The sequence below is a fragment of the Syngnathus scovelli genome, chromosome 2, assembly GCF_024217435.2.
Source record: "Syngnathus scovelli strain Florida chromosome 2, RoL_Ssco_1.2, whole genome shotgun sequence".
Taxonomy (NCBI): domain Eukaryota; kingdom Metazoa; phylum Chordata; class Actinopteri; order Syngnathiformes; family Syngnathidae; genus Syngnathus; species Syngnathus scovelli.
Genome location: NC_090848.1, coordinates 14,775,049 through 14,788,990, shown reverse-complemented (window position 1 = coordinate 14,788,990; position 13,942 = coordinate 14,775,049). Strand labels below are relative to the sequence as shown.

At 40.1% G+C, this 13,942-nt stretch overlaps 2 protein-coding genes and 1 long non-coding RNA gene across 9 annotated transcripts in view; 1 reads left to right on the top strand and 2 right to left on the bottom strand.

Annotated features, from left to right (window-relative positions):
- LOC125989080 (uncharacterized) overlaps positions 1-556 on the bottom strand; it is a 76,498-nt gene extending 75,942 nt beyond the window's left edge. The window contains exon 1 of the long non-coding RNA XR_007488593.2: positions 415-556. This is a non-coding gene — a long non-coding RNA (uncharacterized lncRNA). The remainder of the gene's footprint in view (positions 1-414) is intronic.
- On the top strand, positions 451-13,658 carry tmdd1 (transmembrane and death domain 1). Of its 4 annotated transcripts, none has more exons than XM_068653379.1 (7): positions 451-591; positions 1,219-1,318; positions 1,504-1,656; positions 2,402-2,521; positions 3,394-3,528; positions 12,317-12,400; positions 13,253-13,658. In XM_068653379.1, exons 2-7 carry the CDS (start codon positions 1,240-1,242, stop codon positions 13,357-13,359), a joined length of 678 nt encoding a protein of 225 aa, XP_068509480.1. In that variant the 5' UTR covers positions 451-591; positions 1,219-1,239; the 3' UTR covers positions 13,360-13,658. The 4 variants fall into 4 exon arrangements, with proteins under 4 accessions (XP_068509480.1, XP_068509494.1, XP_068509488.1 ...); XM_068653393.1 differs by having other exon boundaries at positions 13,249-13,658; XM_068653387.1 differs by having other exon boundaries at positions 12,495-13,658.
- Positions 830-11,313, bottom strand: slc48a1a (solute carrier family 48 member 1a). 4 transcript variants are annotated; one of them, XR_011088345.1, is made up of 6 exons: positions 10,880-11,313; positions 10,036-10,203; positions 9,770-9,964; positions 5,521-5,640; positions 5,165-5,232; positions 830-4,356 (listed from the first exon to the last, which is right to left on the bottom strand). XR_011088345.1 is itself a non-coding variant. In XM_049755066.2 (3 exons), exons 1-3 carry the CDS (start codon positions 11,007-11,009, stop codon positions 9,828-9,830), a joined length of 435 nt encoding a protein of 144 aa, XP_049611023.1. In that variant the 5' UTR covers positions 11,010-11,312; the 3' UTR covers positions 8,265-9,827. The 4 variants fall into 4 exon arrangements, 1 of the variants encoding a protein (XP_049611023.1); XR_011088346.1 differs by lacking the exon at positions 5,165-5,232; XR_007488592.2 differs by lacking the exons at positions 830-4,356; positions 5,165-5,232; positions 5,521-5,640 and adding an exon at positions 8,265-9,503.
- Positions 13,659-13,942: the final 284 nt, after the last annotated feature.

Below are 13,942 nucleotides of genomic sequence, written 5' to 3'. Positions count from 1 at the left end.
ATGAGCACCTCATATTATATACAGTAAAAGCTACAAAACAAACTGACAAATAACTCGTTTTCAAATCAGACGAGTAAAAACTGGTCAAATGTTTTTTTACAAAAATATATTATTAAAAGTGAAGACAATTTGCAATTCACATAAAATGACGTGGCGGGCCGTATCTGGCCCCCGGGCCTTGTGTTTGACACAATTAATCTAAATTAATTATTTAGACTCTAAATAATTCATTGTATACATTATGCTCAACAATGTCTTTAATGTGGATTGTCATTTACGTTCATTTCATTAAACCACCCCTGATCTTTAAGATCGTGTCATAGCAATCACTCCCACTCAACAAAAACTTCAAACTCTTTAATAACACCAAACTGATGCGACAGGGTGGTGATGCAACTTCAAGGCAACACTTACCAGAATTAACTTTGCCACGTCGAGTCATCGCCATAAAGTAGCTTCATTAGCTGCAGGGTCTTGGCGACATTCTGCAATCGGAAACTGACAGACATGCAAAACATAGCCTAAGAGTTTGGTGAACCATGCTATAAATGTTGCCTGAATGGGTGGTTAAATGTACAGAGGAAGTACCCGGTAAGATAATCGAATGTCGAATCCAGGTCTCATGGATGAACGGTGATTGCGCAATATGTTTTGGAGCCTTGGGAAACCAATCAATCAAACCAGCAATGTTTCGATTGAGAATGAGAGAGATAAAGGTCAAATACGAGAAATTGTTTATTTTAATTTAAAAAAAATACATTTCAAGGCCATTACTTTATTGCTTAATATCTTACTGGAGTTCATCAATCAGACAAAAAATGGAATTGAAGACAGTACATTGATTTCTTTTTTTTTTATATACACTTACAATATAGTATTTACAATAAATCCATTAGATTGAATCACAAATGAATAAAAGTGAAAATGTATTGGATCTATTTATAGGGAAAATGCTACAAATGAAATAATAGAAAAATAAAATCAATGACTAATAACAACTTGTGTATAATCGTTGAGATATTTAATACAACAGATGTTAAATCAATATGAAAAAATATATCACAGATAGGAATTTATTTTATTATTTGCAAAATGTGCGCATGCGTTTTGAGCGTACAACACTATTTTACTACATTATTTTTCTAAAGTGTTCTCTAAAAACTGAGTTGAAATGTGTCAATCACTGACCATTTTTTAAATCATTGCCTGTTCTTTCAGCTGTCTGTTCTTTCAGCTGCCATGCAAATCTGGAAATTTTGTTTCTTAGTCCTTTTTACCCAAAGTTTGATACTTGCGGAGGAGGAGGATGATCTCACAGGTGAGTCCATGTGAGAGAACATGAGTTACTCGCATGCTAATTAATTAAACTTGGCAAAATGTGCTGCATGCTAAGTTGCCGATTGCTGTGTTGAGAAGTGTTACTTACTGAGCGTGCCATCAAGCACACCTTTGAAAAGGTAATGAACAGTGATCGTCTAACAAGTCCACGATGTGGCTGTCCAGTGGCTGAAGAGATCGGTGAACATCAATTGGCACGTCTGGCGGAGCTGCTGATGCCTTATGAGTGCGAGGAACTTCTGGAAGCACTCGCTGAATCAAAGGAAAAAATCAGTGCACGTAGCAATATTGTCAAGAGAGACACCTCTTCATCTAAAGGTCAGCACTCAACTGATTTGACCATTGACACTGTGGAGTACAGGATTTAACCAAAGTTTAAAGACACTGTAGTCCAGGATAGATGTTTAATCTATTCGGACATGGTTACAATGTTTTCCACTGGAGGAAACTGTCTGTTTTTAGATGTTTTATGCCGCTGTTTTTTTACGTGTTGCAGAAAAAAAGGACTTAAAAGCAACAGACAGTGAGATCTACTGAGGTCTTGTATGACATCTTACATGTCAGTGGTTTCCCTCAGAAAATCCATCCATCCATCCATTTTCTTAGTCCCCACGGGGGTCGCGGGCGTGCTGGAGCCTATCCCAGCCGTCATCGGGCAGTAGGCGGGGGACACCCTGAACTGGTTGCCAGCCAATCGCAGGGCACACAGAGACAGACAACCAATCGCACTCACACTCACACCTAGGGACAATTTGGAGTGATCAATCGGCCTACCAAGCATGTTTTTGGAATGTGGGAGGAAACCGGAGCGCCCGGAGAAAACCCACGCGGGCCCGGGGAGAACATGCAAACTCCACACAGGGAGGGCCGGAGGTGGAATCGAACCCGCACCCTCCTAACTGTGAGGCGGACGTGCTACCCAGTGTGCCACCGAGCCGCCCTCCCTCAGAAAATCTTTGGTCAAATTTTGCATTGTACAACCTCAGGGGCATTTGACTTCAGAGGTTCTCTTGCATCAAAATGTCTCCAGTGAACTTAGTGAATATATTTTGTGTTCTACCAGAAAGTGAGGCTGAATGTCGGAAGAAGCTGAAAGACATGCTTCATAAAAACAAGATGGACGTCTACTATGATCGACTCACTTGGGCCTTGCGCCACATCAATAGAGTTGACATCGCACTTGGTAAGAATTTGCAAAGCCTGAGGGAAATCTATGCCAGAAATGTATAGTGACAGACAGAGCAATTGTAAATGCTCTTCCACAAGAGGGTTGATGGTACAATAATAATAATAATGACAATAATATAAAAGCTCACAGTTAAGTAGACAATTAGCTATTCAAGGATAGGATCAGAGTCGTAAAATTGTTGCCTTCAGGGTTGCTGCTTTGCTCTGTTACATTTTATAATGTCGTTTTGGATTGCTTTCATGCGGGCCTACTGATGTAATAATCTTCAAATAAAAAGCTCTGACTTTGTTTGTACAATGTACCGTTGATAACAAACCTCACGAGGGGAAATCACAGCATGTCCCTCGACAAACGCAAATTGGAACACAGCCTCATCCGACTGCTCAGTGCTTGTATTTTTACAAGCGCTTGTTTAATCCGGTCAAGAATGCCTCCTTGAAGACTTTAAACAGCGGTATATAATTGCTCCATTACGCTGTGATTGGTTTTAATTGGCGCGTCAAGAATGGCATATTTTTTGCACACTGCCAGTTTCTGGCACGTGTTGTCGTCCGGCGTGACCGAGACGAAGGTGTAAATGATCTGACGGAGGACTCTGTGGAATTGACGCGAGCCACACAAGAAAGCATCTGCTCCTTTCATCAGGAAAAAGGGAGGCGATGACAAGGCGAGGCATGAGGGAGATGGTGGTGTCTTTTATGAAAAACCCAGTGTGGATGCACAACATACCAATTATGAACCATCATTAATAATAGTTGGCATGAGAGAAATTACCCACACCGGGTCTAACTGAGTTAAAGGCCACTCACCATGCAGGATTTACACAGATGCAGTTTTGGCATTTCAGTCATATTTTTTCCCCACAGAGCTGAGCAAGAACCTCAACCAGGATAAAATTTTAAACCTGAAACGGTATGCTGATGGCTATCATGACTTTGTCAAGTCGATATACTTTCAAGAAGCAGAATCGGAAACAGGCCAACCCAAAAGACTGAAAAGAGGTGAGTGGTTGTGCGTTAAGGGGAATCGGAGCACAGGCTAAGGTTGAATACGATTCATTTTGGGATTCTGGTTGACCTCAGATTCACTCACATTCAGCTAGTTTAACCATAGGGAATAATAGAAATAAATAATCTAGGTGATTTTGCCGAAATCGTAAAAAGCCATGTTATCCGATTAAAAACAAGCACACCACCGTAAATCGGAAACATACATCACATAAACTTTACTCACCAATAACCATTCATATGTGGATGTTTTTCGGTATGTGTTAGCGTCCGATTTGACTCAGCGTGACCTCGATCTTATTGTGGAGCGACTCCCAATGCCTGAGTACTCCAAGGGCCCTTTAGATGTGGCACTCCCTCTTCTCTATGGGATGCTGTTGGGCTTCATGGGAACCTTTCTGGCCGCCGTCTCCGCACTCTACCTTGTCTTGTGTATTTCACGTCACAGCCAGAAGAGACGTCCACCCCGCGTTAGCTGCCTCCCCAGTTACGAGATAATGATTGAGAATTAGTCAAGGCTATTATTGTGACTGGACATGTCGGCGATATGCACTAAAATACTCTACGGAGCAAATAAAGCAGCTTCCACATGAATGATGTCGTTAGCAAAGCAGTGTTTTTGTGTACATTGTGTAGCAAGGCTGCAGATTGAGTGTTTTGGCTCACCCGTGGCTTGGTGACTCGGGGCTGACAGATGCACTGGAACCAGGCCCTGGCGCCAAAGGTTGTTCCGGTGTTACTGTGATGGTGACGGCAGCTTTGTGCCCGTCTGGCATGGAAGAGCGCTAATTATGCAGCCATTGCGCATGCTTTCCACCAAGCCTGTAGATAACCACATGATTTTTTTTTTTTAATTGTAGTGAAGAACTTGATGCACTATACCTAGAAACTAGATTGTGAATTTCATATTGGATTTTATGGACCTACCCCAAGGCTCAGATAATCCAATGCTTGTTTACATCTGAACACACAATACTAATATTGTATGTTCACGCTACATAACTTGATATGACCTTTCACAGTTTGTTCATAATGCAGTTAACATTTAGGTTATATCTCATTTAATTTTGTACTGTTAAAAATGGCAGTCAAATAAAAGCTAAATAGTAGTCACTCTTTGCACACAGAGAAACATTCAGACTTAGTAGGAAACGAAAAAGGTCTGGAAAAGCCTACGTGACACCCCAACTTTGTTTTGGGTTCAGTGTTTAAACGTTGAACAGGTTATAGGTCACATTAATAGTAGAACACGTTTTGAGATGTGAGATTATTTACGCAAATATCTGCCATTATTTACGCAAATACCTGGCATTTCAAGGATGTGTAGACTTTTTATATGCACTGGCAATATCCGTCATGATGGTACACGTGTCCCAACCTGTACATCATCCATGAGTGAGCCCTATCGCATTTCATGTGTACTGTGGACGAACGACATCTTGAAGTACGGCACGACTTTCAACACTACCGATCACAACTTCATGAGTATGATCGATGGGAACTGCTGCCCATCACAAGGATGTCTATGGATGACTTATACGGCAGCTATTTTGAAAATCACATCAATTGTTCGCCATGTGTTCCACAGTGGACAAAATGGAATAAGTCATGTCAACCAAGAACCACGTACCAACGTTTGTCATGCGTCTGCTATGTTTGATGACTGATGTGTTTTGTCTCCCATGGGCCATTTGGTGCCTGGCAAAAACAGACAAAACAATTTTTTTATTGATGCTCAGACTGACACAAGTTTCCAGGGTTTGCCTTATACATCAATCCAAGTTGTATTTTGAAGACAATAGCCACATTGCTCTTTGAAATGTGGCTTTATCACTTCAGATGATCCCTCGAGCAGCAAGCCCGCTCTGCGACAAGCTTGCAAATGAAAAAACAATGATGGCACTAGTACAAGGTTCCCACTAACTACAGCTGGGCCATTCAATGTGATGATGAGTTGTAATTTTCCTAATCCCATGACATCTTTACCTGCTGTGAGCGCAACGACGGGGAATAATGAACTCCACGCTCCAAGGACTTGCAGGTGCCACTCTAGGCCCAAATGATGCCTTTCTTCTTGAGTCCGACCGAGGTCCCAGCAGGACACTCCTGTTGGATGAAAATGACAATATTTGACTTTGGAAAGACAGAACAATGGGCACTTTCACACACAGGTGGCTGCCACGCCGTCTTTTCAGATGCATCATTAGAGGCCGAGCGCCGTGAGAGGCAGAACGATTGTCACGCAAAGATGAAGCAGTTGCCGATGTCACGCGTGATCAGAGAAAGAAGCTGACACTGAATTGACATTTACACTGGCAGACGGCACGCGCGCTTCAGCCCCCTGTCTATTTCCACGTAAAGCACTTTTTAGATTTGTGTGGTTATTTGCTTTGGTTATTTTGCAGTCGGTGCAGCAGCTGCAAGTTATCAAAGTGGATTCTGCATAGATGGCATCCATCTCGTCACTCAAAGAGTCATGTATCTTGAAAAAATAAAAGTATGCAAGTTCTGGATGAGCAGAGGTTGAGCGCTCAGGGGCGAGGCCTCAAGGGGGTGTTTAGTGGAAGCGAAGGTTTTAATTTCACACTCCCCTTCCGTTTGCATCTTCATTTGCAGGGCAACTGAGGTGCGTCAATCCCCGCTAAGCAATCACTCTTCCTTTGCCAATATATATGGATCACAGGAAAATACATCACGAAACTTTTAGAAGCCCTTTTGCTTTCAAATAGCTCCAGCTGCGGCATTAAACTTTTGTCTTTCATGATTTCCTTCAGGGTTAAACTCGGACGAGAGAAAGATTTTACGATTATACCACAGTGACACCCTGTGAGTATGTTTGGTCACTACAGCAAAAAAAGGGAGTTGAGTTTGCCATCAATTGTGTAATCCAATTAATAGATTTAAGGGCCTTTGTGATGGTCTAAATTTGGCACTCATCATCATCGCTTGGTGATCCAACAGAACGACATCTCTGCAAACGCAGACGTGCCATACTGAGGCCATTAAACCAGGCCAGTTATTAACGGAATCTGAGACAAATGAAAGCCTTGGCAGAGTCCAACCCTCAGAGGAAACAAATGTGATCCCAAATCCATACACGCACTGCTTGAAAGCATATGAGCTCCTTATAGCTGGACTTCTAGCTGGCCCACCTTCTTAAAATCCAATAAAGAGCCTGAGATGTTTTGTTAAATGAGTTGATGGGATGATAAAAGCCCACATTCATTCAAAAATTCCCAATGAACATGTTTTATAAAACATCCCAGATCAATTAGTATCAAATGAAGCTAATATGTTTTTGTAAAATGTAAATATAAAGCAGTTCTATTTTATATGAACATGACTCATAATCTAAAAAAAAAACACTTCTGTTGCTGCATTTATGCATACTGAAATGAGACAACATAAATTAATACATGCAGGCGTCATATTGGCTCTCAAACAAACCGTATGCTGACATTGCATAATCTGAATGGTGCTGTTTTATCAGTCATTCTGGGATGTTCTCATGCTCTCATGATGAGAAAACAATCATTCATTAAGCTTCTTGAAGGCACTCTGCATTTGAATATTAACAACAAAATGGTTTGAGATATTCCCTGGGCCCGTCATCATGCAAGCCACACTCAAACAATCCCCCATGACTCAACTCTCTGACACCACACCATTAGTCTCACTAATAGTAGCGAACCACCAGGCGTGTCAGTGAATTCAACACATAAATCGCGAGGCTCAAATTACTGTGTTAATTAAACCATTGCATCAATGAATGTGCAGCAAGGGGTGGAAAATATAAAGCAGTCATTTATGTCATTGTGTATGTTCACAGGAGAGGAAAAATACGTGCGCTAGGCAACCGCAAATGTTGAATTATTTGTGCAATGACATCGGTGATGACATCAAGTGTGACAAAGCAGCAACTATTCAAATAAATGTTTTGAAGGATGGGGAGGGGGGCTAAGTGTATAAACATGAACAATTGACAGCCCTGACATGAAAAAACGGCATTATTTTGCTATTCTGTGTGGTTGGGGATATTTATTTATTGTTATTATTTGTTTGTTTGGTTTTGTTATTGGTTCTATGGAATTTAGATCTGGATTCAATTTCTCCAGCTCTTTGCTTTAACACACTTTGGGTGCTATCTTGGCTATCTTCCTGTTTCACAATCTTAAACTCCATAGCTTGGCCAAATGCAGCGATGAGAGATTTTCAATCGTAAATATTGAAAACCTTAACATTGTTGATCGTCAGACCTAACCACTTTTCAAGCAATCACTCTTAACACACACCCCACACCATCTTTCAGCGATATCTGGATTTTGATAATTTTGTAATGGTAACTTCCCTGATTCTTCTTACATATAAAGCAAGCAAGTCATTTTCAAACATGAGCGCTCAGAGAATGATTTGCAAATGATTAAATCAAACATGCACGTTTAGTTAAGTGATGAGCGACTTGTGGAGGCACAAATTCAAGCTGATGGTCACAGAAGCCTTGTAATCACTTGTGAAGCCAATTTCCCACTGAGAGGAAGCGGTGCACAGCAGTAGGTGTTGCCAGAATACTTTAAAATGATTTGTTAATAGCCTCATAAATTCACCGGCAGCACTCCGGTGAAAACCTTTAAGCCTGCTAAGTTACAAGCGGCTAGAGCGCCTCCCACATGACTTAACTAGAAAGGCAGTAAACCTTGTGGTCTGAGGAAAAAATAATAATCTGTCCAACCTTGTTTAGGAGCTGAATTTTTTATTATTAGTCAGAGACAACATACATGGAATTAAGTAATGTACCTTTGCATGTTCTCATTCACAAAATTTTAAAATGATACATCTTCCAGTTTTCACCTTCAGCATAGTGACACACATGGATAGCAGGCAAAACGACGAATGTAAGGTTTTGGAAGTTATGTTTGCAAACAATAGCGTCGATATTAAAGTGCATTCGGCATTCATCCGAGTTTATACAGGACAAATATGAGGGCAGCTCTCCCCCTGCAGGAGCTTAAAAGGAACTTGCACGGCGCTACTATATGGTCACACAACACAATGAGGGTGCAAAATTATACATAGAATTTTAACAAGATTAAAATGCATGTTTTTTTTTTATAATCCATCAAGATAATTTAATTTAAAGCTTAAAACAGATGGGTTCTTGCAAAGACTTTATACGACACATCTGACTTGGCCTTTAGATGAGACACTACTCAATATGTGTTTGGCCTTTGCTTTGACATACTGTAAAAGTAAAGCACAGCATCACCGCAAAGAAAATTGCTCACCTATTAGCAGAGTCCCAAGATTTTGTTCACACAGACCAACAAAATGTACGTATGCATGCCAATACAAGAAGTTGACAAGGTCATCGTGTAAAGCAACACTACACACAGGCGCACCAACAGTTAATGCTTGCTTGCTTACTTGTCTTGTCCAAAAATACCAGTTAGCACAGTTAGCACGACTTTCGTCAATACGTAGGGTGGTTTAAAATGTGAACACAGAAGAATAATACATAAATAATACAAAGATAAAACATTACATAGTTTAGGCTTTTGGCAATGGTCTCCTTGTTTGATGATCAACATACATCCAATGTAGTATATTTTTAATGATAATTTGGAGGTTTTAAAAAATAAATCCGCAAATGTATTACAATGGGTGTCGGTTATAGATGGACCTTCACTATTCGCCGACTCATTCTGTATTTTTGATTCCAAGATTTTAATTTGTACTGCCGTGACACATATCATAATATAATTGTGGCAGCCAAGTCCCCCCCCCCAAAAAAAACTAATATCAAGATCAGTATGGCGTCACTTCAACCCATACAGTGTAAATACAGAGTCATGACTCTATTAAACACATTAGGAGTTGAAGTACATCAAGTAACAACTTTAAAAAAAACATTGCTTACGGTGCCCTTTGTTTTTTTGGCTGATATACTGACGATCAGTTTTCAAATTCTGTTTCTGGAAAAAGACAAGCAAAAAACAGCCATTAATGGTTTTCTGAGAACAACGTTGCCAAGCAAATTTCATTGGGGCAGCACGTTCTGAAACCAGCCAGGATGGTGATTTATTTTTTTTTTTTTTTTAAATGTAACAGAAAGTAGCCTTGAGGTTGAGACATGCACTCGAGAACAAGAAGTGTGTTAGTTTCAACATATGTTAATACAATGACACGAGCGCAACTCTTGGTGGTCAAAGCCAAAGCGACTATCACCTAAAATCCTTACGTTCCGAAAAAGTCTTCAAGGCCCAATCCAGAGAACCCTCAAAGTCTGTCGCATCCAACTAAAAATCGCTGAGGATGCTGATGTCTGCAAACTCCTGCCGATATCGAAACGAGTACATGACAAGGAGGGAGGCCCACTTGAGGGTAATGAAGCTCCACACGCACGACAGGTACAGACTCCTTGGGTCAGTCACAGCTGCAACACACAAAAACATTTTTGCTCTGCTTGTTGCCTTTAACATAAGCCATGTGGTGGAAGGTTCTTACATTGCTTCTGTGTGATAGCCAGCGTCAAGAAGGTGATGAAAGCGGTCACGGCCAGGACACTGAAGAGCAAACCCACGCAGATAAAGAGCTTGAGGCCTTTGAGCCATGTGCGCCAGAAGTCTTGGAGGTACATGATGTGTGTGACCAAAGCCCAGACAGCCAACACTCCTGTCAGGCACAAATCAAAACACATTCAATGGAAACATTGGAAAACAGCATGCTATTTAAAGATGTGTTCTTTTGAGCTTTGCAGATGCCAGAGAATAGATGTTTCCCGACTAGGCCTTTTGTGCAAAGACAGTTGGATAAGAGGTCAAAGAGTCCTATATCTGAGAAAACTATATATAGATGCTACACATGATCAATGGAGAAAAGTCTTTTCAAACGTTGAATAAATTCCTCAAACCTTTATGGAATTTTCACACACATTTAATGAATTATCTTGTAACTGTGCCACAGCAAATTAGACATAAATAGCACAACACGTTAATGCGTTTGGGGGGACTTAGTAAACAAGAGACCCTAAAAAAATGTTTTAAATTGAGTGAGGGAAGCATACTATTTGGTCTTGCATACGATTTGGTCATGCTGTGAGAAATGAGACAAGCCTGATTGTGAGCAAACTATACACATAACAGTATACTACAAACCTTTAGCTATTTTGAATACAATTAAAGATTCTCCAAGACATACTGTCCATGCTGTTTTCAATACCACGCAGGTTACAATACTTTCGTGAAGACACATTTTAGGACGTTGGGTTATGTATAGTTTTGTCTGAACAGATCTTGATATATTTATTGTTCAATATAATTAAAGAAAACATGCTGACACGTTGACGTACCTGAGAGGCCTCCCATAGCCGCCGTCCATGGCTGATGATAGACGATATTCCACACCAAAAAAGCCGATAGTCCAACCAAGGCACCGAAACTAGCATAGCCTATGCTGATGTGTATTCTTCTGAAGACCATGTCAGTCGAACGACCGCCTTGGACGCGCTTGTTAAGAGATAATGCGGTGTTTATTTCTAAAAACACTTTACTGCTAAGTAAGCTAGCCTCATCGCCAGCTTATCACAACATTATGTAAGTCGATAGCCCCAATGCTAACGACAGGGATCAGTATTTAACATTAACACGGAACAACCACGGGAGCGAGCAAAATGTTGTTGACGTCAACGCAGGTAGCGATCGACTTAAATACCAGAACGCGTCTTGGAATTTCACGTCATAACATCCAATGTGAGCAAAGGCGATAGAAACAACACTGCAGCGAGATGAAAAACGAGAGTATTTCCGGTTTCCGCTACAAAGATGACACACTCACAGCAAGAGAGAGATGCTCCCTGCAGTCTTGCAACATGAAAAGGAAAAAAATCAGCTTTATCTGTTAGCCATCTGTCTTTACATCACTAGGACTTCTATGACACATATCAGACCATGTTCTGCGAGACTGTGTTGCATGGTGTTGTTCCACTCAAACCAATAACTATGTTTTATGTTGCATGGTGTTGCTCCATTCAAACCAATAACTGTGTTTGAATCAGTTTACAATGGCGTATTAATTTCAGATGACGAGGGGAGCCACATGCTACACTGTCCCTGTCAAGTGTTGGACAAAATAAAGGACCATGTTGTTTTTCGGTCTTGGATTAAGAAAAACAACATGATTTGTCTTTTTTTAATATGTAAGTCAGGGGTCACCAACATTGTGCCTGTGGGCACCAGGTGGCCCCAGGAGATCACATGAGTGGGCCTGGTATTAAAGCAATACTTCTGAGTAATTTTTAGTGGTTAGTAGAAATGGAACATGCATTCCTTGGAATGTTGTGATCATTTGAGAGAATGTTTTGAGAGGTTTATAAAAATAAGTCATCATTAAGAAATAATTTATATTTATCTGTTTCCATACATGGTACATGTTTTCAATTATTTTTACTGTATTTCATTTTTTTTCAAATGTGTTCATTTCTTTTTTATTCATCTTGATTTTGTAATTGGTGAGGGGTGGGACGCCCACTATTGACCAGCTGAGGCAGCTCCAAACTGTTTCCCCAAATTGCAAAGCTAGAATAAATTTTGTCCCGCTCTTATAATGCATCCATGTTTTTCTTAGCTTTAAATCAAGTTGCATAACCGAGGCCTGCCATGTGAAAGCTAATGCCTTATGCCCTCGAGGCTAACTCTTCACAGCCAATCAGGGGAAGGCCATCTGCACTAACTCTGCTCACGGATCACACAGCCTTGTTTGTCTGGAGAGTTATCTTTCTGTCATATAGGATGGAACGGAAGAAATGGAGGAAGCACTGTTAAAAATTTGGAAACCTATGGACGAGCAGAAGAATGTCAGGAGGTCACCCACGGTGAGTCAATGATTCTCTTCTACTTTGATAAAATGTTTGAGTTAGGGCTGCTCAATTAAGCGAATTTTAATCATAATCACGATTTTGACTCCAGACAATCTCAAAATTCATATAATCGAGGACAAACGATTACTTGATGGTTCCGTTCTGAGACGTGGAGATCCTGGCCATATTTAACAGACAGTGTTGTACCTCAACACATTCAATGAATGAAATCTCATGAACTTGTTCATATTTTGGAGGAACGTGAAGTGAACGTAGTGCATTTTTGCTCGTTGGGACGTTTTGGTGAACACGCTCATTTTGGGGCCATTGAATGGTTTTGAACAGCACTTTTGTTCAAAGATGCCAAGTTTTGTCTTCTTAGATTTCAAAATAAAGCCCAGCTAAACACAAAGTAAACAAGGCTTGAATTGGCAGGGGAAAAGGATGACAGACGCTCCATTCAATGATTGGGGGAATATTGAACAGAACAATGGTGATTATGATTTTTACCCATAATCGAACAGCCCTAGTATAAGTGACTTTGGCAACAAATTCCTCTGTAACTTTAAACCATGTCTTGCAATTAAAAAAAAGTTTTTGCGAGAGATAGAATTGACTCAGTTTGACTCATTAGTGTCAGTGAAAGTGACTTTTGTTAGTGTTGAATTTTTTAAAACTGTATGGATGCATATTATTGTTAATATATGACTTTATACACACACACACACACACACACACACACACACACTGGTTTAGGTTCACACTAGTTTAGTCGACGGTTCGTAAGAGGTCATTTTGATGGCTTTAACTAATCAAATATCTCCATTTGATAAATGCGTGTCGGTTTGTTTGTGTGCCATAAGACAGACGTACCAGACAGTTGGCCACATTCCATGGGCGTAGTAGATCAGCCGCAGGAAGCCCCACTCCCATCCTCAAATGATTTAAATAGAAACAGAGATGGATGTAAATAAACACGCACACAAAGACACAAACACAATTTTCATAATGACCAACCACGTAACTACCTTTTTTTATGCAACTATAATCTATTCCAAAATGAGCATTTGTTATGTCTAGAGTGGTGACCTAAGGAACAAACTACTAGATATTTGTGCAAAAAAAAGTTAAGGGACTACTGATTTAATACTCGTAATTGAAAGTATAAATTCTAAATGTACTTACAGAGCAAATATGAAATTAAAAACGTTTGTTTGGTAAGTTGGTCCAAAAGGAAGAAAAATATCAACACACTAAATACTAACAGTTATTTTACTTGGAAGAAAAATTATGTTGCTTATCAGATGATGCATTGTTGTCATTTAACCTAGAGCTAGCTAGCATGGGTTCAAGTTTTACACTCAAGATATTTTCAGTGTCATTTTTAGCCTGTTTTTAGGCTGTCACGAGGCAACACGTTATAATTTTTATAGCTTCTATTGTCAATTTTGACAATTTTGATAGTGACAATTGTCTTGAGTGAAGATGGATAAGAAATATCTTGGTTCTCCAAATTTGCCCAATCACTGTCATTGTTAATGCACCATGGTTCATGTT

Excerpts from the sequence above, each read along its gene's own strand:
- tmdd1 (XM_049755065.2), top strand. The coding sequence starts at position 1,240 with ATGCAAATCTGGAAATTTTGTTTCTTAGTCCTTTTTACCCAAAGTTTG. Across the intron at positions 2,522-3,393 it reads TAGAGTTGACATCGCACTTG|AGCTGAGCAAGAACCTCAAC; the intron begins GTAAGAATTTGC and ends TTTTCCCCACAG. Across the intron at positions 3,529-3,801 it reads ACCCAAAAGACTGAAAAGAG|CGTCCGATTTGACTCAGCGT; the intron begins GTGAGTGGTTGT and ends GGTATGTGTTAG.
- slc48a1a (XM_049755066.2), bottom strand. The coding sequence starts at position 11,009 with ATGGTCTTCAGAAGAATACACATCAGCATAGGCTATGCTAGTTTCGGT. Across the intron at positions 10,204-10,879 it reads GGCTATGGGAGGCCTCTCAG|GAGTGTTGGCTGTCTGGGCT; the intron begins GTACGTCAACGT and ends TGTGCCTGACAG. Across the intron at positions 9,965-10,035 it reads GGCTATCACACAGAAGCAAT|CTGTGACTGACCCAAGGAGT; the intron begins GTAAGAACCTTC and ends TGTGTGTTGCAG.